This window comes from Carassius carassius, chromosome 24 (genome assembly GCF_963082965.1).
Source record: "Carassius carassius chromosome 24, fCarCar2.1, whole genome shotgun sequence".
NCBI classification, from domain to species: Eukaryota; Metazoa; Chordata; class Actinopteri; order Cypriniformes; family Cyprinidae; genus Carassius; species Carassius carassius.
Window position 1 is genome coordinate 25,071,560 of NC_081778.1, and position 24,706 is coordinate 25,096,265.

General features: G+C 38.5%; 2 protein-coding genes across 3 annotated transcripts in view; both read right to left on the minus strand.

The window, feature by feature from the left end:
- The window catches only part of LOC132103272 (R-spondin-2-like), a 53,025-nt gene extending 40,071 nt beyond the window's left edge, over positions 1 to 12,954 (minus strand). The window contains exon 1 of one of the 2 annotated variants that reach the window (XM_059508236.1): positions 12,600 to 12,954. Coding sequence is in view for 1 of the 2 variants with exons in the window: in XM_059508235.1 (XP_059364218.1) it covers positions 12,043 to 12,145 (103 nt within the window). In the remaining variant the exon portion in view is untranslated. Of the gene's footprint in view, positions 1 to 12,042 lie in introns of both variants that reach the window. The other variant, XM_059508235.1, reaches the window with a different exon arrangement.
- Positions 12,955 to 15,125: 2,171 nt separating this feature from the next.
- Positions 15,126 to 24,706, minus strand: part of LOC132103273 (eukaryotic translation initiation factor 3 subunit E-A-like) — a 41,994-nt gene continuing 32,413 nt past the window's right edge. Inside the window, exons 10-13 of the mRNA XM_059508237.1 lie at positions 22,863 to 22,972; positions 17,507 to 17,609; positions 16,876 to 17,010; positions 15,126 to 15,332 (exon numbers count right to left, since the gene is read on the minus strand). Of these exons, the coding sequence (XP_059364220.1) occupies positions 15,294 to 15,332; positions 16,876 to 17,010; positions 17,507 to 17,609; positions 22,863 to 22,972 (387 nt within the window). The 3' untranslated portion in view covers positions 15,126 to 15,293. The remainder of the gene's footprint in view (positions 15,333 to 16,875; positions 17,011 to 17,506; positions 17,610 to 22,862; positions 22,973 to 24,706) is intronic.

Here is a 24,706-nt window from a genome sequence, read left to right on the forward strand (position 1 = left end):
TGTTTTTGTTGTGTCTTGCAGGTATACGTAAAGAGATTGAACGGAAAGAACGAAAAGGAGGATTAAGAATCTCTAACGATAACTGGCAGTGCTACATTTGCTACAAGTGCCTGCACTTCAGCGTCTGTATATATGTCCCTGTTCATCATACTTGCAAAATAAGTTGTCACAATGATTACAGTATGTTACATGGCATTTTAAATCATGGCGGTTGAGGGCGTTTTCGAATGCGTCTGGCCAATCAGTGTCTACTTACGTCATGGCTAGTACCAGTTGTTCTGGATAGACCCTGCTCCAGAGTAGGAGCTAATTTGGTTCTCGAAAAAGGCAGCCTGGTACTAAAACCGCACCCAGTTCCTGCGGTGCGAAAAAGCCCAAAAGTGGGTAGTTCCACAATTAGTTCTGGTACTATGAAAAGGTTCCTTCAGTGTGAAAGGCCCTAATCCTCTCCTAGGCAATGGTTCTCAAATAAGGGACGAGGGGCCATTAGGGGGCCTTAGAAAACTTCCAAAGGGACAAAAAAACTACAAGAACCAGGATTGATTGGTGTGTCGCTATGCAGTTGCTACCCACCAGTCTAAATTATATTCTGGTAGATATGCCTCAGTTCTGTTTTTTATTTTTTTATTTTTTTTTATCATCAATCAGCAAAAAATATAGTTGAATTGCTTAGAAAAGTAATAGCACACCTCTTCTTAAGCCACACAGAATTACATGATATAGTTAATAAATACTAACTATTAAGGAGTTGTTCAAATCTTCAGTATGAGCATTAGTAACTGTGATGCTCGCCTTAACAAACACCTGTTAGAAGTATGAAAGCACATAAAACTCACCCACACATACATATACAGACACACTATCCCGCAGACATCCCTCTAAAACAGAATTGTTTGCTTTCACACCTGACTCTGTGCTATGCTGGGGAACATTACAAGGTATGACCTTATTAAACCTTTAACGAGACCTCTTCTCCACTTTCCAGGCCAGATGAGAAGTGATCCGTAGGGTCAAAAGTGGAGAGTACCATGGGGATAGTAGGCAGAAACAAGCAGAGGAACCTCATATGGTCCCAACCACTGAGAGGGGACTTCAAAGCCTGATGCCCAAGACTGAGATTTCTACCCCATAAATAGCTTCAGAAGACCCTCTAATAACTTATATAGAGTTAATTAAGTAAAAATTTCAACAGGATACCACGCAACACCCATGCCATCGACTTCAAAAACGCCACGCTTACGATCAGCATAAGTTTTAAAATAACAAAAACAGGTTCTACGGTTGCGGTTTCCTGCACACATGGGTGGCACAAATCTATAAAATCTGCGTGTATTGCTACAAATTTGTCAAATCCCTGTGAAAACCTGGCAAGCGAGGACATGCCAGACCACTTCCAGATACAAATGAACACCAGGGCAGGGTTTTATTTAATGGCTGCTCGTCTCATCTGCTCCCCAGGGCAGAGCATACACTAAAGAGCTCTATGATAATCACTCAACTTCAACCTCTTCTTGCTCTTACCAAAACAGACCTGTCTGGCAGCCAGATACATATCAGATACGGCCCCTGTGTGGCCCCGTACTCCTATAAACACATTTGCCACATCATGCAACTTTCCTCTTTTGCCTTTGAGACTTGTGTTAGTCTCGACAATGAAATTCCTGCTAAAAAATGTTTGCTGACAAAATTATAGTGCATCATTGTAAAAATTTAATAAATTATACAACTTGTATTATTTAACTGCTTTAATGAATGAACACATCCTATACAGAGTATATTATTTAACATTAAAAAACTGTACATTTAGTCAGAAAGGTAAATTTATCAAAAGTCTGCTACTCTCACTTGTAAAAAAAAAAACTTTTATAATGTTACAAAATTTCCTGTTTCAAATAAACAGTTCATTTGTACTTTTTACATGTACACTATTTTGTCAAAACAAAAATAAAAATCCTACAATAAATATGGATCATGGTTTTCACGAATACATTAAGCAGCATAATGTTTTTCAACACTGATAATAATCAGCATATTGAAATGATTTTTGAATAATCATGTGATGCTGAAGACTGGAGTTATGGCTGCTGAAAATTCAGCTTTTCCATCACAGGCAGACATCATATTTTAAAATATATTCTAATAGAAAACATTTGTTTTAAATTGTAATAATATTTCAAAATATGACTGTTTTACTGCATTTTTGTTCAGATAACTTTAGCCCTTGTAAGCAGATACTTTAAGAGACTTCAATCACAAATACAGAAGAAAAAAAATTATGAACCCAAACTTTTTAATGGTTATCTATATTTTCACATAAAATTAAGCAAATACACAAATGAACTATACATGCTAGTTAGAATATGTAATTAATTTGCATAAAGTACTTTGTTTGTAAAGAAATTCTAAACAGTAAAATTAAATGAATGAATATGACTTACTGAAGGGAAAAAAAAGTGTGCAAATCATGATGACACCATGACTTTTATGCATGTTAATTCATTACAGTAACAAAGTATTAGTAACTATTACTACTTTGTCACCACCAAAGCCATTATTATCACATGAACATGACAACTACATGTGACCTCTGCCTGCAGATACCTTCAATGTACCGTCCCTCTCCGTGACAGCTGTTTACACAAGAGAAAACGGTGTGCTTCTGAGGTCTGGCTCTGATTCATATAAAATAATACAAAGCTGAAGTCAGCCAAGATGTAATACAAGTGGATAACTGAGAGGGTGAAAAAAAGGAGGAATTTGTGAAATGTACAGGGATATTTTCTCTTTCCACTCCTCCCAAACCTTTCTTTAACATTCTCCCCCGCCACTGCCCTGACCCCTTCTAAATATCTCAGTCAGTAGTTAAAGACAAAAGGAAATAAATGGACAAAAATAGAAATATACTGAAGTCACACAATACATAAACTCACCACAACTGAAGTCCTCTGTGTCCTGAAACTGAAGAGTCGGAAGAATGCTTTTTAAGGCCACATGCACATTAAAATCATAACTCGAGCTTGTGAATTTCCCCAAATTATGCGCAACAGATTACAAAGCACAAAACAAGGTTTTTCTCCTCAGTTGTTTCCTATTTAAATGGCACAATGCCATACTATATAATATGCATGCACACAAACAAGTGTCAGCAAAGACAACACACAAACAGACTACAATAACTGCTGCAGTACTAGACTGAAACTTCCTGTTATCACACAGCTCATTGGGAAACTTGATTCTGAATGGTCATTCTGCAATCAAATCTTTTTTTTATAATGACTACATAACTGTAAAACTTGTAATATACATTACTATTATAATGTATATTACTAATATACATCACTGTGTCTCTTTGATATATTAGTAAAAAGTTATTTTTCTCTTTGGGGAACAAATACCTCAGTCTGTTAGAGAGAACTTATAAACCATGTTAATGACGGCATGATAGTAATGAAGTTAATTGAGCATTTTATACTCCTAGCCATAACAAATTCATGAGATTGACACGAAATCGCCCATTAATTTCCCATTTCCCATTGCAAAAAGCACACAGCTTATTATATAATAGAGAACAGAATGTTTTGAAGTCCTTTTTGTTTAGTTCTGTTGCATTAAGCTGGCATCGCGTATGACTCATGACTCCGAACAGATACGTTGATTACAGATACATTGGCTACTGCTCACAAACCACTGACATTCACTTTTTCATCAACAGCTACTGACCCTTAAGGACCTTTTTCACATTTGAGTCGCATGTTGAATCCTCACAAAACAAAGGGAGGGAGGGAGGGAGAGAGAGAGACAAAGGAAGACAATGAGCTTAGCGCCAGGGCACTGTAATGACTACCATGCCTGGACTTGATTAAAACCACGCCAGGGCTTCTGGGTTCCACAGGCAGGCAGGCAGGCAGGCAGGGTGTCTCTACCTCCTTTCCAAGTTCTTAGAAAGTCCAGGCGTCCTCGACCCAGACCCATAATGAAGACGGGTACAATGACAGGGCAAAGGGGATGAGACCCAAGCTCAATCAACGGACAAATTACAAGAGAGTGGTGTAGCTTTATTGCCCCTGACCGGCTCACTTCCGCACAATACTGAAAGCAAGGCGTGTGGATGGCTGGTTTGATGTGGTGTAGATGGGTAATTAGAAGTCCTATCAAGCCCATCTGTCGGGTGTTAGAGGGACAGGGAGGGGGAAACGACAGCCCATTGCTCCCACTTGTTGTTGTTTCAACGATTTGTGTAGGCTTGGATGTAAATATCCATCAGAGCCAGAGACAGACCTCAAATGCTTGCATATGTATGTGTGTTTCAGTCCGAGGAAGCCTCTAGAGCTCAGGTTACAACAAGGACTCGCCGATCGATTCGGTCTAGGAGGCCTGCAGACACTGACGACATTCTCGCAAAGGATGAACATAAATTGGGTACAGAATGAAACCTGGCAAGGCCTGGGAACACAGAGAGCCTACTCAAGGCAGTTCGATTTCTCCAAACCTTCCAAAGCACTTTGAACCACCAATTAAATTCTTCAAAATGTCCAGCACACTCAACTGACACCCCATTACCCTGTCTGAGCTGGGGGTGGGGGGGGGGGGGTGTTGGGGGCTACTATCTACATAGGCAGCCACCTTCTGGAACAGCATTCTAACTGAAACATAACCTCCAAATGGAAAGTAATCCGGAACACTCTACAAAAGTCAGGGATTTGTAATAATAATAAGAAAATTCAACACAAGACAAGGGATTAGGATAAGGAGACAATTTTTCCGATTTTATCGATTAATTCGAATGTAATATTTTGCCACAATTTAGTATTTTATAAATTGAGGAATCATTATTTTGAATAGAAATATTAGAATTAGACAATCTGACATTATGCCAATGATAACATTAAAGAGAAAATGATCCAACGGCATGTCGGTGTACATGATTAACCCCTCACGTGTGACACGATCTGTGAAAGACCATAAGGTGCCATTCACACAAAATGCACTTTTGTGTTAACAAAGATGCGATGCGGGCAGTGGAATAGGAATGAAATGCAAGAAGATTGGAGTTGAACTTCTTTTAACTTGATTGCAGCATTTTTAGAATGCTATTTCATGCATGAGATGCTGCAAGAGATGCGAGCAAAACAGTCAGACGCATCCATATTTACATATAAAAAACAATGGATAAGCAGCGTAATATAATTAACAACCAGTAAAAAACTACTACTGTATGTATTATATTCCATGTTTCTATCATAGTGACAGGCTGAAAGCTGCTGTTTATTGTTTTTACAGAACATTTATAGTTAATAATAGTCTGTTGGTGTTATACCTTTGGTCATTTTGAATTTGAATTACCTTGACTTTTGAGATTTTTTTAAGCATTTTCCTTGTATTATTTCTGAACATATATGTATGAGACAAGTTTGTACAAGATGTAGTTGTAGTTCATGCAACTTTTCTGCAAAGATATTTAACGAGTGATTCGTTTCACATTTTATAATTTTATGATCAGGTTGACAACTTAATGTGTGTTGCACTTAATTTCTTATTTAACTATAGGTTTAATAAAGAAAAAAGTTGTTGTAGTAATCATGTTGAAGTTAAATTTTCAAGTTGACTAGTTTAAAATCGTAAAAACAAAGATTCAGTCAAATGTTTTGAAAAAATATCAACATGGATTTTTGCCATATTGCCCAGCCCTAGTTGCAATACATTCTAGGGTCGGTTTCTACATGAAGGACACAAGCAATGTCATCTTATAAATTAGGCATCTAAGAAGGAAGCACAGTTATTTATTTTTTTTATTTCAGAAAAGACATCTTGGAAATGCACGCTCACTAGCTTTAGGAAAAGAGCAACTATGTGTGCACAGAACAAGCAAAACTATATCCGTGACATGCACAGTGTTTGTCTCACTTCATCAAATGTCAAGATGATACCAAGTTAAACCAGTACCTTATGTAAAAAGCAAAGCTTTTGATTAACATGCATGATACAGATGTGCAAATGTAAATTGCTCATTCTTGCATTCAAAACCAAATAGACAGTGTGGAACAGACTGGAACAAAATGCAAGCGGCTTAAGATGTACTTTTCCAAAATGTAACTATTTGACTGGACATGCCACTTTAAAAGCGCAACACTCATGCTCACAATAGTGACAAACTGAGACAATAGAAAGGCCAAAAACGTTTGTCGCATTTACAGGTAAACTGATCAACAAATATTTAAGAGGAAATGGAAACAGAGGCATTCAGTTTGAGCAGCCCCTATGAATTTATATTGTTTAGTTGTGTCATTGTATGACTCAAGTTACTAAGTTAAACCATTTATTTATTGTTAAAACAACCCATATTATGTTCACGTCTTGGAAACAAGTCCAGTATTCAAAAGTTTTATTGCTTAATAACCTCAAGAGAATCAAACTCAACTGGCTTACCATATTTAGTAGCCTTATAAGAAATGCATTAAAGTAAAATTACTTTAGGGGGCTGACTGTTGAGGAAATAACAGAGGTGAACATGTCAAAAACATCTGCCTGGAATTTAAAAGGCACATTGGACTTTTTGTCTCAGGCAACATGGTTTTTAATCACCATTGGGATTTATGGACCATATTATAATAGTACTAATAGACTATTTTATTTCACATTTCCGAGTGTGGTAAATTGTAGCCCTGTGATGAAACCATCTGTTTGGCATTTCATTTTGCCATCTTCAGATAACAATGATTGAGGCAAGTGGAGAGGATCCCCCTGTGCATGATGCAAAAAAAAAACATGACCATGAACACACAAAGGACATTTCTCTGCCACGACATGACGAATGAATGCATGTACTGTAAAGTGTTACGAAACCTTTTATTTCTCAGCAGCATGGTCCAGCCTAGTTTAATTACTTATACGTATGTTTTAGTATAAAACATTGAAATGCACAAAACATAATTTTTTAAAAAGTTTTTACTGATGCTGAAATGTACAATTTAATCTTTTGAAACAAAATTACTGTTTAAAAAAACTGAAATATTTAAAAATCTATATCGTTAATATATGCATTGTGTTTATCAAATAAATTTTTATCTTTTTATCAAGTCTGAGAAGTCTTACAGCTGAGAACATAATGCCAATGATAACTGAATACAATACTATAAAAATGTTAATACCGTGATTGCAATATTCATAAGAATTCCTTTGTAAGAATGTAAAGTTACGTAAATAACTTACATTTTAAGCTGCAGCCACACTAGACTTTGAGCATGCAAAATTTATTTGTATGTTGCAATGGTTAACAACAACAAATAATAACATTTAAAATGTAAAAACATGCAGTTTTAATTGTATGTCTTTTAATTCAGCTATGAGGTCATGTTGTGAAATATCGATCTGCTGTTGGTCACAGTTTCTGGTGATGCGAATTCACAGGTCAAAATTAACCAATCTTGAACTTAGGAACACAGCTAAATTCAAAACTTTTCGCACAAGCTTGCATTTCCGGTCAGACACATGTGTATGAATGGAAGTCAATGGAATGAAAAGTGCAGTGTGATCGCCCTTACAGGTGTCAATTTGTCAATTCGGTACTATAGTACTAAATACATTAGTATTGTTTATTTGTCTATGCAAACAAAAGTAAATGTAGTTTTCTAAAAATAAAAATAAGTTCTGTAGATCCACATTTTACGTAAAATGCATATAAACTCTCATAAGATCACTTTGATCAGACACAAGACGCCTGGTCTTTTGCAAAACTTTGGACCTGTTAGAATAGTAATGTTTAAATTAGTTAATTGAGTTAACTAATGTGGACACAGTCTTTAGTAGTTAATTTTAGGGTTTTTCAGTACTTTGTGTAACTGAGACCTTAAATCGGATGGCTTATTGACGTAAAGCATATACTTTTCTATGCAATCAGACTAAAAAATAAAAAAAAACACACAAAAAAAACACTTGTATTTATGCAAGCACCGCATTGTGCAGATAAACTCTTAAAAATAACGATTCCAAAAACAATTCTGTTTTTTTCTTAGTGTAAAGAACATTTTATTGGTCTTAAGAACCTTTTTCCACCATGAAGAACCCTTAGTGCAATGAAAAGGTTCCCTGGATGTTAAAAGTTCTTAATGGAACCATAAATGCCAATAAAATGTTTTTAAAAATGTACTTTATTTTTAAGAGCGTACAGGATAGCTGAATAGGGAAACTGAGTAAAAAAAAAAGAAAGAGGGACAACTCGGATAGTTGTTCCGCCTGAACACCAGAAAAGATTTAATCCATCTCAGGTGATGGTGCTCTCATTAAACCATCTCTAACTGATCTCCTCAAATATGCCATCCATCCCTCCCTCAGTTTAAAATCTTTGTCTAACGATATTCTCTCTCACGCACACTGAGTTCTCAGAGATTCACCAAAGCGGTCACTTCACAGATTGACATCAGGCTGCAATGCGACAGGAGAGGGACACAGTGAGCACAACCACCAAACCCGTCTAACCTGCTGGAATAAAAGAGTCACTCCTGGCCAGGAGAAAGAACGGCTGGGTGAGAAAGCTGGATGTACGTCAATTCCATAGAAGATCACTTCCATTATGGATTAGAATGAAAAGACATGTCACATTTTCCGAAAGAAGAGTGGTGGAATGTTATTATTATGATTATTATTATTTTAATAAAGAGACTCTGGAACAGTCACCCATCCTGTCACACACTTCAAGTCATTAAATGGCACGAACATAGAAAGAGCCAACATTAACACTTACACCCATAAACCTGGGACTTTTGGTAAACTTGCACAAAGTGTACAGTCTAGCTCTAAACAGTTCTTTTTGTCCTTATTCTTTTTATACGTCTTCCCGAACAAATTTTATTGACCTGATCACTGTATAACAAAGAGGTCTTTTACATCTTAGTCTGCTCTTTCGGTTTCAAAAACAGGCCAGTTTTTCTGACATATATTCTCTAAATACACAATCATTGAGCTGTACACACTGGTAGTGTCATGCAGCACAGACATAGTTTACCAAAAATAATTTCATGTTTACCATACATGAAAGCCCATTTTCATAAAAAAAGTCTTTGTGACTCAGCCACATAAACTTGCATTTCAAACTTCTTTATTAAACATTTATCTATCCAAAACTACTTATGAGGCTTAATGGGACAGATCACTGTGTGCTGCCAGCAGATTAAGATATAACTGTTCGATAGTGTCAAAATACAGGTGCTTTCCCCCTAATCCCTTGAGGGAGCTGAGGAGCTCAGTGATGGAGCTAAGCCTTTCCTCTCCTCCACTTTCCCATGGATTACCAGGACTGTGTTCCTCTGGAAACAGACTTCTATTAGTTCCATTACTGTGAGCTTAATCGGACCGTTCATCAGAGCTAGTCGCTTCTTAACCTCCCCTGGTGCAGAATTTCACTTAAAGTGCAAGTAAATGGCTTATGCACTGAGAAAGGCCAAATTCTATTTTCTTACATAAACAAAAAAAAAAGAAGAAGAAAAAAGGATTTTCTTTTTAAAGCAGTAGCACTAAGGCTAAAGCATTAAGACCCCTTCAGGCTTGTCAAACCATCAAGTCCTGTGTGTGAATTTGCTCTCTGGTCTGTGCTGGCATACGCAAGCCCACAGTTTTTATGTAGTCAGCAGGTGGCATCATTAGCCAGAGAATAAAAATGAAATGTTAACCCCGGGCCAAGCATTGATATCATACCAAACTCACTGGCATCCATAAAGCACTGAATGGGGGGTGCAGAGGTGCAAATTTTATATTTCTTGCTATTGGTTTTGTTATATTCATTTGAGGAAGTCCATGTGAATACAAACAGATGAAATCTAACCAATTAGTAATAAAAACAAAAGAAAAGGTAATGTGCTCCTGCTCAGCTTTAATGAAGTATCTGATGAGAATAAATACAGTTGTGGGGCGGTTAAGACAAAGTCTTGTACAACAGCTCAAGAAGATTGACCATGCTTCTGGGGTGTTGTGGGATTGTAGATTGCACACGCGAATGCCAGAAAAGACTGTCTCAACTGTGCTGAGGGCAAGAAAACTCAATTGAACAGCGATACAACCCTCAGTAAGTATGATAAATATAGAAATGAAGAAAATCCAAAGCTTGTCGGCATTTCAAAACGTCACTCTATGCAACAAGCCCGTACGCACACACATTTCTGTCCACTTGATCAAACTCAAGCCAGTCGAGTTCACTGCACCTCCAAGGCATGTTTTACAAATGCGTCACCATTATACATACACTTTAAAGAATCCTGTTCACCTCCAGATGCACTTATGCCACCATATTCCCTGTTAAACTCCTCCAATCCTCCTGAAAATGCTTAACTAGTCCACCTCTGCTAACAAGTTTGATCCTATTAAGAAAATGATATTACGTAGTATCTGAAATCGCTAATCTTGAAAAAAAAAACAATGGGGCTGAAAACTCATTAGTGCCAGTTGCCAACATGTCTCTGGCTGATTATTTGGAGATGGGAGCAGAGGTTTCCCCTGGCATGCCATGCATGTGATGTGATTAAATAAATGAATGCCTCCCAATTTACATATCTGCAGAATTAAGAGCGCATATGACAGCAAGTGTCTTTATTTGGGTTCAACTTCAATTGGGAGACGGTTGTTCTGCCACATACAGTGAATGACTGATGTTCAAGGCTTTTGAGGCTTTGGGGAGGGATGGATAAGTTTGAAACTTTCAGACCACTGTGTCCATATGCATTGGCTAAGCAACGCAGCCCTCATATCAACTGATGGGTTAAATCCCAGTGGGCTGTGGCTCTTAAGACTGGATTGTTACACTTGCACCAGTTGTTCAAAGCTTAATCAATTAAAAGTGGCTTAGGGCAAAAGGAGGGTCAGTGCATTTGAAAAGGGAAAGGGGAAGCTGTATTCATCAAATGGCCAACAGACAGTGCCGCACCGTGAGAATCTGATCAACAGTCAGTAGCCTACTTAGAGAATGAATTTTCCAGATTCTTTATGATTATTCATACAGTACATACTGTAGCTCTCCAAAACAAGACATGCAAATGACAATAACCAACCTATCCTAATCATAATGAGATTTGTCATTATAAAATCAAGGCTTTAGTGAAGTGAAGAAGTGACATACAGCCAAGTATGGTGACCTATACTCAGAATTCGTGCTCTCCATTTAACCCATCCAAAGTGTACACACACACCATGAACACACACCCGGAGCAGTGGCGGGTAGCAATTTATGCTGCGGTGCCCGTGGAGCAGTTCGGGGTTTAGTGCCTTGCTCAAGGGCACCTAAATCGTGGTATTGCCGGCCCGAGGCTCGAACCACCAACCCTAGGGTTAGGAGTCAAACTTTAAAATGAAATTCTTAACGGATGATGGCACCCGCATTTTGTGACAGGAACAGATTCTGAAACACAATTCTAATGCAAACTTCTCTTCTTAAAGATACAACAACCCCTGATATTTTAAATTCAAGTAAACTTCCTAAAATCACCAGGTATAGGGGAAAAGCGCACTATTGGATTACTTCAGCATGCCAAAAATAAATAAAACAAAACCTGGATGAGTAAAAAGTCTTATTAAAACAAGTCATTATTTATGTTAACAACAGTAAATGTGTCTTTTTTTAGACATTTGGCAACATACGTGTGGAAGTATAAAACTTCGAGAAGTCACGGTGCCCCGAGGAAGATTAGTAATCGAAATGTGTACGTTCAAACGTGAATTATCCATGAACATCTCTGGACCCTTGAGCATGACAGCGAACCTCATCCTACCAAAATTACTGTGGTAACGAAAGTTTTCGCCAAACTATTACAGTTACAACTAGTTAGTTTTAACTATGGAAACTTGCCACTGCAGCCGTAAAAAAATCTAATCACAGAAAGATTCTAAAAGCGTGGCCACGGTTTCCATGGTAATTTTTGTGAGGAGAAGTAGCGTAACACCAGGTGGGACAGTCCGTCATACAGGGACAGTAAGTCTCTCTGTGTAGAAGCGTCGGCTAAATGACTAATTAGAGAATTTGTAAAGCATCTATCAAAGCCACATGCACAGTTCCCTCACCTCTTTTGTTTCTTCTCCAGCGGTGAGACTGCTGCGTCTGACAGTGGCTGTAGTCCACACAGTTCAACACGATCAGCGCGAATGAGAACAGACGAAACTGCATCTGGGCGGCTGTGTGATTGTCCCGACTCACGGTAGAAAGCGTCAAAGGTACTCGCCGCGAGCCTGCAAGGTCCGTATATGAGGTTTCAATATGTATATTTTTCCACAGAGGAGCGGGGAGTTGAGGAGTCCGGACTCAGTTGTGTTACACATTAGCGAGGTAACGTTAGAGAAAACATAATTTTTCACCACTGGTTAATGTCATTTCCGAAAGCGAAACGCACTTTTTATACACCAAAAAAGTACCTTGTTATAGTCCGTGGGGAAAAAAAGAGAGAAATTGCTCTTAACTCTAGGTTCTTTGAGTAACAAATACACCTTGACGGATCAACGTGTTTGCGAGCGAACTAATTCATTCAAAAGAACTTCGGTTGAACTGAACAAGCGAATCTCCAAAAGCCACGGGACGCGATGGATGCCCTTCAAAGTAGATACACTGAGCGTAAGAAATATACCTGCTTAAGTCCAGTACAAACGAGATAAACTTTGCCTATACATCAAGTTCCTTCCGACTGCCAAATTAAACTTGGAACATCCAGCATCCCTCTCGCAGGAAAAGTTTAGTCCCTTCGTCTCCTAGACAGAGCGAGAAAACACATGGATGCAATAGTCTGCAAAAGCTCTAGAATAAAGCCTTGGGGTGCATGAGGATGTGTGTGTGTAACTGTGGCATGTGCTGCAGTGCTCGGCTGGTGATGGAGTATCACTCTACTGGTGCTGATGCTATATAGGCGCTGCTGTCACGTGGAGACTCCAAGATCTTGTGGGGCTTTTCGGAGCACTTTCAGAAGCCCCTCGGCCAGAGAGAGGGCTGTTTCCCCCCTCCTTGTTTAAGTTTTAGAAGATGACAAATGGAATTTATCCCACTGTATCTATATACCACATATGAGCTTCCCCAGGGTCCTAGTGCATTGGTTTGAAATATGGATTGATCGTATATTCACCTGGTTTAATCAACAGGGATAAAATCAGATAAATGAATTCAGAAAACTCAAAATAAGTAATACATACAGTGGGAGAAGGAAAAATAAGGGTTCTCTTATGATCTCTGATGGTATTATAATATAAAAGTTTCAGTTTATTTATATTATGAAATCACAAAATCTAAAGACTGCAATTTATTTTTATACATTAGCTTTAATACAACTTAATATCCCTTTTCAGGTCAAACATAACAGCTTTCTCTTAAGATAACATTATTTTAAGTTTTAAAACCATTTAAAATGTTAAGGAAGCTACTTTGCCAAAATAGACATTGCTTTGAAATGTAAGAAATGTTTTACCCAGCTTGACCACTAGGTGTGGCACTTAATCTTTTATTTATATATACATTTTTTGACTCTTATCTTAAAATGTATTTTTCTTCCTGTTATTTTTTGGCTCAAATGATCTAGAAATCTTCCAGGTGAGGTCAAAGTATGAAGGTACTGATACACTGATTTATAACAAACAGGTGTTATGCACACATATACACCAGAGAAAAGTCCAGCCCTCCTTAAAAACGTTTGATAAAGTCTGCACGAACCCCCGTTACCCTCCCCAGAATGAAAAGAAGAAAAAAAGTGATGACACTCTCTCCTCCAGAGCCCTTTGATGTTCAGATCAAAGTGAAGTTCTCCCAAAGTCAATGTTAACTATATGACAGCTATTTGTCTCTATCAGTGGAGTTTCATTTCTCATCAAAAAGTGTTATTGAAGATATATTCATTCACCTACCATCATTACGCTAGAGTTGTATTAGGTTGCTTGTAGCTGAAGACTGTCTTAGTTAAGTTACTGAAGAAACATTTAAGTGCATACTATATGTAGAACCTAGATATAAAACCGAAGCACCTGAAGTGATCTCAACTCAACTCAAAGCTTATGCATTGGAAAAGACTCTGTAATGATCTCATATTGCATGCTCTAAATATAGGCCTGCTCTTGTAAAAATACATTTGCAATTTGGAAAACAGGATTCAAGGATAATCCCGACAAAAATTTATTAGGGAACAAACGTTGTATATTTTAAATATGTGGCCTGTTTTTGAACAAATGCCTTAACCTTTTCATGTAGGAGAAAAGTAATGAACAATGCGAAAAAGGGAAAAATTATGTAGCCCTTTTAACCAAAACCCACGTTGACCTTTTGGTTTGGGTGTTTGTTTATTTACTTTAAGTGAAGTGACAGACATTGTGGTGGACAAGCTTCTCAGCCACACGTCTGCTGTTGGTCTGGATGTCTTACTAAAACAACATCTGAGACAGCACTCCTAAGGTGAATGTGATAATTAAGGGCTAGGAGGGTTTTATTTTTGTAATGTGTCATGGCACAGGACCGGTAAACCAATCACTTTAGCCCACCCCCATCCTTCCTCCCCACCGGCTCGCACGCTCGCTGGGAAAGTAAGGGTGACGTCAGTTGTTTTAGATGTCTGGCTGGGAGCCCGAGCGCTGTGGCAGCTATAAGACTCCTCTTCACTCGTCCAGAGAGACAGGGCCCATAAACATGTCAGCTGATAGAGAGGCCAAAGCAGACATTAAGACACGCTTCGAATCCCAGCCTGCAGCATCTGCGAGCGAGGGATGGAAATAGAAAACGTATGGAGCGGCAGCAGACAGTAGGTGTCACATGCAGAAGAAGGGATGAGATGGGAAAGGTGGAGAGGCATTATGTTGATTGTCTAATGCATCTGATGTGCCCGTCTGCAAACAAAGTAGGACGAGCGATATTGAAAATGACAACGAGAGTTGGGACGATCCCCTATCCGTGCTCTCTTTGCCGCAGCGGAGTGGGCCGCTAAATAACAGTGCCGTAAATGCTGCAGACTAAACACTCATTTATCATTACGGTGCATGCATGTGCAATGACACAAAACCCCCCGTCCCATTCAGTGACTCAGAGCACATTAAATCTTCATCTATTACACGAAAGATCACAACCACTTAACCCTCAACCACCATTCGTAATGTCCAAGAATAAAATACAAGCATGAGGTGAAGATGGTTTTGTAATTTTTTTATTTTTTATTTTATTTAATACCAGATGCATTGAACCCAAGTGTAAAATTAAGGCCTCTGTCTCGCTTCTTTCGGGGACACAAGAGGTAGAACAGGATGTTCTGCCGCAGTATGGGTAGATGGAAGTGTACGGTCACGCAAATGTCCACTTAATAAAAACCAGTATCCTGAGCCGTCCAGTTTGGAGTCTAAATAGAAAGGAAGAGAGAGCCAAAAATTTTTATTTTTCTACACAAACGCAGGTGAGTTCATATATGAATGAACATGCTATAGAGTGCTGCAGTGTAATGTATTTTTGTTGGCCAATCTGGAAGTTAGTATTACTATGGAAGCCCATTTCTCCCATGTAATAAAACGTTTTATAAAAATAAAAGGTTTTTTTTATTTTTTTATTTGCAATTCTGGCTTACTTTTTCAAAATTCTGTTTACATCTTGAAATAGTTTTTTTTTTTTATAAAAAAATTAAAAAAATGACTTTCTTCACAATAGTGAGTTTATATATCACAGTTTGGACTTTTCTTAGAATTGCAGGCTATAAATTCACAGTTGCAAGTTAACATCCCACAATTCTGAATTTATATACATTAAGATAAAAAGTGGCAGAAACAAGCTTCCATCCATCACCATGGCTCCCTCGACAATTGGATTTTTCATTGGCTTTTGGATAACAGCAGAAAATAAACTCTGTGAACAACTAAGTCTTATTCTTATAAGTCTATAAGGTTTATAAGTCTTATTCTTCACAAACTAACAAGTATAAATTTTGAAGCCTAAATCGCTTTTGCTATTAATTACACCAAGATCACATGCTTCCATTGCATGCTTCCACAACATTTTCAGTCTTAAAAAAAAAAAATTATATATATATATATATATATATATATATATTTTTTTTTTTTTTTTTACCCTGGAAATTTGAGTTAGAACAGTTTACAAGAGTGTGATTATAAACAAAAAGAGGCTGTGAAAATGGGCTAGTCAGTAGATGAGTTTTCAAGATTTCATTATACTCTCCCTGACAACCTCTGTAGTCCCATTTAGCTACAAAATCTTAACAAATAAATAAATAACCCCCAGTATTAATGATATCGTATATGATATAGAATAAAACACGAAAAAATTTAGTTCATGTTCGCACCATTCGGTTGTATTTTCCCTGAAAATGTTCAATTAAATTGCTTCTGGCCAAACACATCAAAACACAAGACTGTGTTATATGGTCTTTGCCATTGTGGTGTTTGTGTGAGTGAGTCAGTTAAATGATGTGCTTTGAGGGACAGATATTTAAAGGTCGTTATTTTGAAACAATCTATTTCAAACGAAGTGAGGACACGTTTGTCGTGTGCAAGGCCAAGATCAAACGACCTACTGGACCCCAAGCAAAACATCTGTGGTGACTCCTAAATGCAGGGAACTCCATGGAGTGTGTATGCGCGATGATGTGCATGCGTTATTTACTCTGCAGCACTGAGTCATGGGGACTCAGACCCTCTTCTTTATGGCTATGCTGTGCTACCTAGTCATTAGGCCTTTGAAGAAAAACAGCATGATGAAAGCACTCAGTCTTAAACTTGCTCTTACTGGTTTACGCCGTGTAAAGACAGTTCTGGGCTGATTGCCACTCAACATTCTTCTACACATACATTTGTGTGTGTAAACTACAGGGCTCAAGACGAACAGAGATGAGATCAGATAAAAGAAGTGAAGGAGAGATGCTCTGCTGCTTTGACCTCATTTCTGTTTGCGTGGCTCTGCTTCTTCTCTATGTTCATGGCCAACATTTGGCTGCGGAACGAAAGGCTCTTGGTTTTCTCGATCACCTGCTGATATGGTGATATGGCATTGTTGCCCATCACCACGTGACCCTGCCACAGGAAAGAGGAGAGGAAAAAAATATTAGAGCTAAACTCGGAGAACACCAATCCTTTTTTGCTGTCACAGATACATTTTCTCAACCTCCTCACGAACACACAGGAGCTAATTCTAGGTCATTCCAGAATGCATTGTCATTTCGGAGACCAGAAGTCCTGTTACTTGGTCAAGGTGTTATGACCCAGTTCCTGGGTCAGTTGCAAAAAAAATTTGTTGTTCCTTTCACATAAATGTTAAATAATGACAATACCTTTCAAATGTTTTGTGTCAGTAATCTTTTTTTTTTTTGCATAGACATTACATTAATCAAAAGCGAGAGTAAAGACATTTATAAAGTAAAAAAATACATATATACATTTAAACAATATATAAATATATTTATACAATATAAATATACAATTAAAGTACACTAACGCAGCATCTATCAAATGTTTGTATCTGACGAGGGAGGCCGAGTAACAAGAGAAATAAAATACGAGAGAGTGTCACCAGTTTGGAGTCGATTTTGGCGTCCAGCCTGGCATTACGAATGAGGTTGACAATCCATCTTTCTGCCTCCTCGGGAGTCATATTCAGCTTATCGGCCAGCATACTGCGGGGCAACACAATCCATTATGACAAAACTTGGAGAAAAATTAGGAGAACATTATATACAGTGATGGCATTACGTGAAAATTGTGTATGTGTGTGCACACAGGTTTAATGTGCTTATCAAAAGTGCTGGGATGATAATGGGTTTACTGTCATAGCTCAGCATTTAGACTTCTGTTCAAGAGTGACAAATGCCTTGCATTATGTAATCAAGTCTGCAATCAAGTCTGTAATCAATTGCACTAAAAAACCCACAAAAACGGAGTACAATTACATCATTGCGCTTCTATAAGTATGAGGTCAAGGTAGCGATGAAACTATCTTTGCAGACAGAAGATTTATAGGGAAGTCGTGGCCTAATGGTTAGAGAGTCGGACTCCCAATCAAAAGGTTGTGAGTTCGAGTCCCGGGCCGGCAGGAATTGTGGGTGGGGGGAGTGCATGTACAGGTCTCTCTCCACCTTCAATACCACGACTTAGGTGCCCTTGAGCAAGGCATCGAACCCCCAACTGCTCCCCGGGCGCCGCAGCATAAATGGCTGCCCACTGCTCCGGGTGTGTGCTCACAGTGTGTGTGTGTGTGTGTTCACTGCTCTGTGTGTGTGCATTTCGGATGGGTTAAATGCAGAGCACAAATTCTGAGTATGGGTCACCATACTTGGCTGAATGTCACTTTACTTCACTAAAATGACAATTCTTGTGCTTGCATGACTTTCACTGACCATCCACCTGACATTTTGGAGGAACTTTACATATTGCCAAGTCAGGTTTCTCCTTCGCAAATGTGTCATTGAGGGAGGTTGGCAGCTGGGGCTCTAGTGTTCTTTGATCCAAAATCCTACTACTGCAGCTGGCTTTCTTTTTGGCTAAGCTCATTTTATGCTAACCAGAAAGAGCAGGCTTGTCCCATTCTGTTCTTTAACTAAAGCCTACACACTAGGTTTCCAAAAACAATGACTCTGGTTTCACAGTGAAAGGTTAACTCAATCACCCACCGTGGCAATAGCATGGGTTTAGAGACAGGCAGAGATGACAGCTTATATCATTTCACTCCCAGTGAAACTCTCAGAAAATTATGCGCGACAGGCTAGATTGGTCATAAAGCTCATTATTTAAGAGCTAACCGCCAACGAATGTGCCGGTTGTCACATCACGGGTTCCAAGCTGGTGATGGTTAACACATGTCCAACATCAAGCGATGACATTCGCTACGGAAAAAAAGGAACGCCTGACGACTCCAGGGGTTAAAGCAAGGACATGAAATCCAAGCTCTTTGGCATCCCCAAAGCACTACGCAAAGCATGCAGCATGCTGATGAACAATTACAGCCAAAAGGGAACAGGAAACCAATTAGGACACTAGGAAGTTTAGATAGCTGTACATCCATTACAGGCCCGCAGACCTAGAGGACTAGACCATGTCTGAAATGAAGCAGACTTGTCAGCTTTTACTAAAAAAATCAATGAAAATGCCAAAGAGTTCATCACCAGCCAACTTACTGGTTTTTGGAGTCAATCACATGATAAATAAACAGCTTAAACAAACATAGTGCCGATTTACTCTAAAGATGCAAGAAATATTATTTTTACTGATTTAATTAAGTGGTGACACGTGTCAGTCAAGCCAGAGTCAGAGATCAACTCAAAACAAATAAGATCATGTTTCCTCTTGACCCTCTGGACAAGCTTAGACAGAGACCTAGGTCAACCACAGCCTCGGCAAAATGAAATGGCCCACACAGACTCTAATCTAATTTTATCCAGAAATTTGTCTTTAAAATGAGAAAGGGGGGAAAAGGTAGTACTTACACGTGCTTGCCACTAATATGAAATTTCTGAACTGAAACCAAAAATACACAAACATTGAAAGAAGTAATTATGGAAAAGAAAGTGGTTGGGTGAACGATCCACTCAAGCATAAGTGCCTGACAGGGCAGATTAAGCCAAGCAGTTTGACTACTCTCACTGCAGTCTCATTTTACACGGACTTGAACCTGGTCCTCTGGGGTTGGGGGGTGGAAGGTAAGGATCATTTTCACCTTACATGTACCAGCTCCTCGCAGTTGATTTATCCAATTCCAGGCCGGTGGGACTGGGGCAACCGGTCTCACTCCAGGAGCCGTAGACTGTTAAAAGGGCAGCTGTGAATTGATATAGTGCTGACCTGCACTGCAGTAGTTTTTACCATAGTGGACTTAAAACAAATGCATTGTTAAACATTTCCATATGAACACACGAAAGTCGTTCAAAGTCAATGGAAGTGATCCCTGCTTTATAGCTTGGGGTAAAACGGATTCCCTTATCCCACTAAAACATCCTCTTCTCTGTACTAAGAAGATATTTTTTGTAGCTTTAATGTGCTTGTCCCTGTAAGGGATGTGACCTGAATTATAAAATGTTAATAATAATAATAATAATAAATAAATAAATAAATATATATATATATTTTTTTTTTTTTTTTTTTTTTTTTCTAATGAAAATTACACTTAATAGATTTAATTTGTTAATTTGAAATGGATTAATGAAAAAAGAAAAAAAGATTTCAGGCCTTTTTCACACCAAGGACGGTAACTATGATAACTAACTATAAAGTTTTAATAATCATTTTATGAGAAAAGGGAAGTCCACAATAATGCTATAACGATAACGTCAATCAGTATCCATCAGAGATTAAAGAGTTTGTGCATTTAAAGCAGCAGACGACAGAACTCAAAAATCATAAAAATCGTTTTTGGTGTAGACGCTAATACAGTTATCTTTCATTATCATTCTTAGTACAAATCGGCCTTAAGGGATGGAAAACAAAAACAAACAAACAAACATGCAGACGAAATACAACAAATGCAAAATGAATTACTGTGGACTGTAAAAGATCACAATGATTTACAGATGAAAAGATTGGAGACATCATCCAACTAAAATCAAACATTTCTCATCAAGTCTCTGCTCAAATCAGGGCCAATGAATGCTAAATTAAAGACACAAAAATGCAAATACCATCATAAGCGCAACTCATAAAACCAGATTTCAAATAGAGCCTTTTCACAGACATTTTTATATATAAAGCCAGTTGTGGTATTTTTTTGGTGTATGCTGAGAGAGAAAAAAAAAAAAACTAACAAAAAAAAAACCAAGCCTGCCTACTCATTCAAGGCCACCAACTGTAAACATAACAAAAGTGCTACAAAACTGGCATACATTTTTTCTGATCCCACAATTAGCTGCAGAGGACGTCTGCATACTGTCTCAGTGACATGCATTTGTAGACCAAAATGTATGTTCACCAATCCCCTATACAGCCTTTCAGGTGACTCATTTGAGCTACTAACTTGATAAACAACAGATAAACAGCATTTAACAGATAAACAGCAATCACAATTCAGTTTCCTAGTTGAGCATTACCTTTGTAGCCTTTGACAAAAAAAAGGATTCAGCTGCAACGAGACTGGCAAAAAAAAGAGCCAGAACTCCAAATCAATTCCAGACTATCTACAACTGGAGGTTTGGACAGAGCCTGATCACATTCCATGTTTCAACCTTGACTCCAGCCCTTCTCGGTTTTACGCAGCTCAGAAAATGCGAGAGAGCAATTAGGCTGTACAATGAAGCATGAAAATAGAGTGAGAACCTGGAGATGGCCATTTTTTGATCGCCGTGTGTTCTGTTAGAAGAGAAATAACAGATTCGGAATGGCTACAACTATGTTTGCATGTGCACTGCTGGAGAAACTGCAAAAAGAAAACCTCCACAGCTTTCATCAAATGTGGAATATGGGTATTGTGTTGGGTGAGCGTGTGCATTTGTGAACATGGTTCCTATCGGGAATTACAGAATGTCATAAATCCTCCGAGGTAGATGCAACCTGTTATCTCCAGTTTGACGTCAAGTGCATTCTGCTTGGCACGATGGTGGAGCAAAAGAATGCAGGACAGATGCTCAAAGACTACTAGTTATGAAAGCTCATTAAACAGGCAGGAGGGCAACGAGGCCTCTCTGCTCTGCACTCCATCACTGGAAGGCTAATAGGAACCAGGCAGAGGGAAACCAGAGACACCCGCCCAAACCTCCCTTTCCATACAGACCACTTCTTTTCCACCAATGGAAAATCTTGGGGACTGAAACCATTGCATGTCTTCACTGGAAGCCTACAATGCCGCATAAATACCGTAAAAGGGGTAATAAAAAAGCGCAACCAGAGTAAAGTGGTAATAAAACACCTGCCGTATTCATCCGGACGCAGAGTCTATGAGGAGTTCAGAAGACGCATCGTGTCAGTGGTAATTGAACAACGCGTTTCTCTTAATTAACCTTGATTAGTTGCTATATTTTTTTTAATTGTGCCATTATTCCTCTTTGGTTTTACTATAAATGAATAAGTGTGGACAAAAATCTCCAAACGACACTATGTTACAGTCCTAACAAGGAAGTGACAAGATGCAACAGACAATAGAGTAAGTGGGGCTTAGAAGAGAAAATCTGCTGTGTTATCCACAGACAGGATGCAGCCATTGAGATCCTCCTGAGGGCCAATATGTAGACCCTTTAGACATGCTTTAAAACAGATGGGTGGATGTGCCTGGGATGTCTGGTTCTGAATGTGTCTCCATGTGTGTGATCGAGGTGCTGGCAGCCCGTCTCTGGACATGCTTCCTCCAGCAGACTGGGTAATAAAACTTATCAGAGAGTGGAGTGCGAATGGAAGAGAGGAAACAGGAAGTGTTCCCACATTGTGGACACAGGTTTAGACCTGCTACTTTTTTTTTTTTTTCATTCCTGACAATTTTTTCATCAATTAGTTCACTTTAAATGGTACTTCAATGTTGTGTTACATGATCCAGCGAAGTTACTTTGTACTACATCAAAATCTGAGTACTGTATTTTTTGGACTATAAGTCGCACCTGAGTATAAGTCGCATCAGTCCAAAAATACGTCATGATGAGGAAAAAAAACATATATAAGTCGCACTGGACTAAGTCGCATTAATTTAGAACCAAGAACCAAGAGAAAACATTACCGTCTACAGCCGCGACAGGGCGCTCTATGCTGCTCAGTGTAGGCTACAGGAGCACTGAGCAGCATCTCTGGCAGCATAGAGCGCCCTCTGGTGGCTGTAGACGATAATGTTTTCTCTTGGTTCATTTCTCTCGGTTCATGTCAAATTAATTTTGATAAATAAGTCGCACCTGACTATAAGACGCAGGACCAGCCAAACTATGGAAAAAAGTGTGACATAGTCCGGAAAATACGGTACTCACCTTATACTGATGCACTGGTGAATTCGGCAGAAGGTCTCAAAGATGAACAAGCGGGCATTTTCGATGAAGTCCTCAAGGCAGGCCACGAGGAAAAAGTCATTCACCAGCACCTTTAAAAGATACAAACATTTGCATTAGACACCATGCATGAAAATGCTTTCAATTTAATGTTGATTATGCTACAAAACATGTTATGCTACACAATGCCTTAAATCACATGGTTTCAAACTTTTTAATGCCACAGAACCCCAAATATGATGATCAAATCCTCTGTATTAGCCCCTAAATATAAAGGTTTTTTTATTTTCATGACATACATTTCAAAATTTGTGGTGTCTGTAAGATTTTGTAAGATTTTTAAAGGAGTCTCCTATACTCACCATGGCTGCATGTATTTGATGAAAAATGCAGTAAAAATTGATTAGTTGAAAATAATCATTTTCTATATTTATGTATTTTTTAACATTTATTCCTGTGGTCACAAAGCTGAATTTTCAGCAGCCATTACTCTATGATAAACTCTTAAGGATTCTTTGATGAACACATTTCAAAAGAACAGCATTTATTTGAAACCGGTCTTTTTGTAACAATGTAAATGTTGTTACTGTTACTTTTGATAAGTCTAATGCATCCTTGCTGAAAAAATAAATATTTAAATGTATTCAGTTAGTGCATGTTTTATATAGTGAAAAGTATAAATAGTATAAATATTATTTGTAAAATATAAAGGAAACATCTTTCTACGTTTTGATGTAAAAAGAAAATCTGAAAGTTTTATGTAATTTTTCAAGTGTTAGCGTCTAAGTTAACATATGTAAATGCACTTATTGTCACATGTCTTAGGAGCAGTGGGAACGACCAACCATTGCTGGAAGACAGAAAAGTGTGGCTAAGCTGGACAAGGAGCAGAACAGGAAGTTTATATAAACTCTGAAATGAAATGAAAACAGTTCCACTTCATCCTGAGGTCTCTGTAATAGCACCTGGTTGGGGAATAAGGGTATGGGGGAAAAAAGCCAAAAGCAAGACAAATTAAAATAGAATTTTGGAAATGAATTCATAGCTGCAAGTTAAAGCAAGAGAGGCCTACAGCTAACACATAAATGACAGTGTTTAATGGTATCCTCATAGGAGAAAACCAGTATCTGGAAACACAAAAAATAGAAAAAAAGATTTTGGGGTCATTCTCAGCACTCTAAACTAACCGCAGATCTTGAAATTCCACATTCCCCACATGAAACGAGGCAGGAACAGAGCCAGCCACCAAATTCACCGCAATGGCTGTGACTTATCACCATTTGTCTTGCCCGTTGCCGCAGGGTCCACCGGGCTACACGGTGGAACCAATTTACAGTGCCACTACTTTCTAAAGTCTCAACTATCATCTTCTATCAATCTCAGACACTTAGAGCAGCTGAGTTCTGATCACCACATATTAAACCCTCACATCCTGCAGAGACCTGGTGTGCTTTACCTTGCAGTCAAAACGCAAATAGTCAGTGCATTCCACACAGCTGAAGACATTTGTGAGCCCCTGCTGTCCCTTCATTGTTCACATCCAGTCCCCCGTCCCGTGTCTTCATGTGCACGTCTGCACCGACAGCACCCACTTTTTTTGCTTAGGCTTTGAGAACTGCTATGGTAGGTTTGTGGTTCTGCTTGAAGTTGAAGAAATCCCAACTACACGGCCAAACATCAGCCAACACACATTTCATCATTGACAATGTCTTATCCTACGCTGATAACAGTTTAGTTAAGCGCTATAATTACTGTTGAGGTTTTTCTGTAAGAGGGAAGAGAAAAAGGCTACGACGATTTACAAAGTAAAAACTACAAAGCTTTTT